Source organism: Merops nubicus, unplaced genomic scaffold, assembly GCF_000691845.1.
Source record: "Merops nubicus isolate BGI_N331 unplaced genomic scaffold, ASM69184v1 scaffold35306, whole genome shotgun sequence".
Lineage (NCBI taxonomy): Eukaryota > Metazoa > Chordata > Aves > Coraciiformes > Meropidae > Merops > Merops nubicus.
In genome coordinates this window covers 1384-2752 of record NW_008617713.1, presented here as the reverse complement: position 1 = coordinate 2752, position 1369 = coordinate 1384, and the positions used below count along the sequence as shown (strand labels likewise).

General features: G+C 58.7%; 1 protein-coding gene across 1 annotated transcript in view; it reads right to left on the bottom strand.

Moving 5' to 3' along the window:
* The window catches only part of LOC103775758 (ras GTPase-activating-like protein IQGAP3), a gene marked incomplete at both ends in the record, with an annotated part of 5216 nt that overhangs the window by 2917 nt on the left and 930 nt on the right, over positions 1 to 1369 (bottom strand). The window contains 3 exons of the mRNA XM_008943232.1: positions 235 to 398; positions 514 to 666; positions 884 to 1092. Of these exons, the coding sequence (XP_008941480.1) occupies positions 235 to 398; positions 514 to 666; positions 884 to 1092 (526 nt within the window). The remainder of the gene's footprint in view (positions 1 to 234; positions 399 to 513; positions 667 to 883; positions 1093 to 1369) is intronic.

The following is a 1369-nucleotide window of genomic DNA, read 5'->3' as shown; positions in this document are numbered from 1 at the left end:
CTCATGGCAGAGGGGTTGGAACTGGGTGACCCTTGTGGTCCCTTCCAACCCTGACAGATTCTGATCTGTTTTAGCAGAGGACTTTAGAGCCCTAATGGCTCAATGGTTGGACTTGATGATCTTGGAGGTCCCTTCCAACCTAAAGGATTCTATGATAACTGTGTCCAGGCTGATGCCCCTGGCACAGCCTTTCCCCAGACATGCCCCCAGACTGGGGTTCCCATGGCCCCCCACCTGATCTCCTCCTGCAGAGCTGCTTTGAAGAGCTGGAGCAGCAGGTAGGCCTCCCGGGGGTTGGAGGCGTAGTTGTAAAGCGTGAAGATCACCGACTCCATGAACTTGGTGGACTTGTTCTGGGGCATCTGGAAGATCAGCCTGGCCAAGTACACAGGCTGTGTCTGCAGGGATGAGGAACACCAAGCTAAACCCAAGTGCCACGGGGTGAGGGGGAGCCAGAGTCCCCACACTGCTGCCCCAGCACACATGGGCACAGCTCAGCCCCACCAGCCCCACCTGCAACAGGTAGAAGAGATGCTGGTAGGCCTCCAGCTTCTGTCTCTTCTCCTTGCTGAGGGACTTGAGCCCCTTCTGCTTGTCTATGGACATCATCTCGGAGAGCTGCTCCTTGTTCTTCTTGGTCAGCTTCTTGCAGTGGGAGACCACCTCCTGGCGCCACAGGGACAAGAGAGAAGCGTGGGTGAGTGCCAGCAAGCTCCAGCACCCAGCCCAGATTCTGGGGAAAGGGAGCCAGAGGCCCCTCAGCACTCCCCAACCCCTTCAACAGCACAGGAGAGAGGAGTCCAAGCTGGGATGCCAGGGAGAGGAGGGCCAGCACTGCAGCAGAGCCACAGGAGGTGCTGAGGTTCTCCCCCACGCTCCTCACCTGCAGCGTGATCCTGTTCTTGACCAGCAGCCCAATCTTGATGTCCATGAGGTCCAGGTCGCTCTCCAGCTGCCGGCTGGCTCGGATTCTCTTCACCACCTCCTCCTGCAGCCCCAGCACCTCCGACTCCTCCCAGAAGTCGTGCTGGCTCTGCTCCAGCAGGTGGATGAAGCGCCGGACGATGCTCAGCGGGGGGTTCTTGGCATGGACTGCAGCAGGGCATGGTGGCACCACCAACGTTTGTGGTAGAGCAAGCAGCCACCCCTACCCTGGACCCTGGGATCCCCAACATCTCACCAAGACACCCCATCCTCCTTCCACCAAGAGGTTCTTTTGGATCACCAGGACACAGGACAAAATGGTTGTCACAGGAGAAAGGATTGACCCTCTCTACTTGGCAGTGGGGAGGCTGCACCTCAAATCCTGGGGTTAGTTTTGGCCTCCTCCCTCCAAGAAGGGCATTGAGGGGCTGGAGAGTGTCCCGCG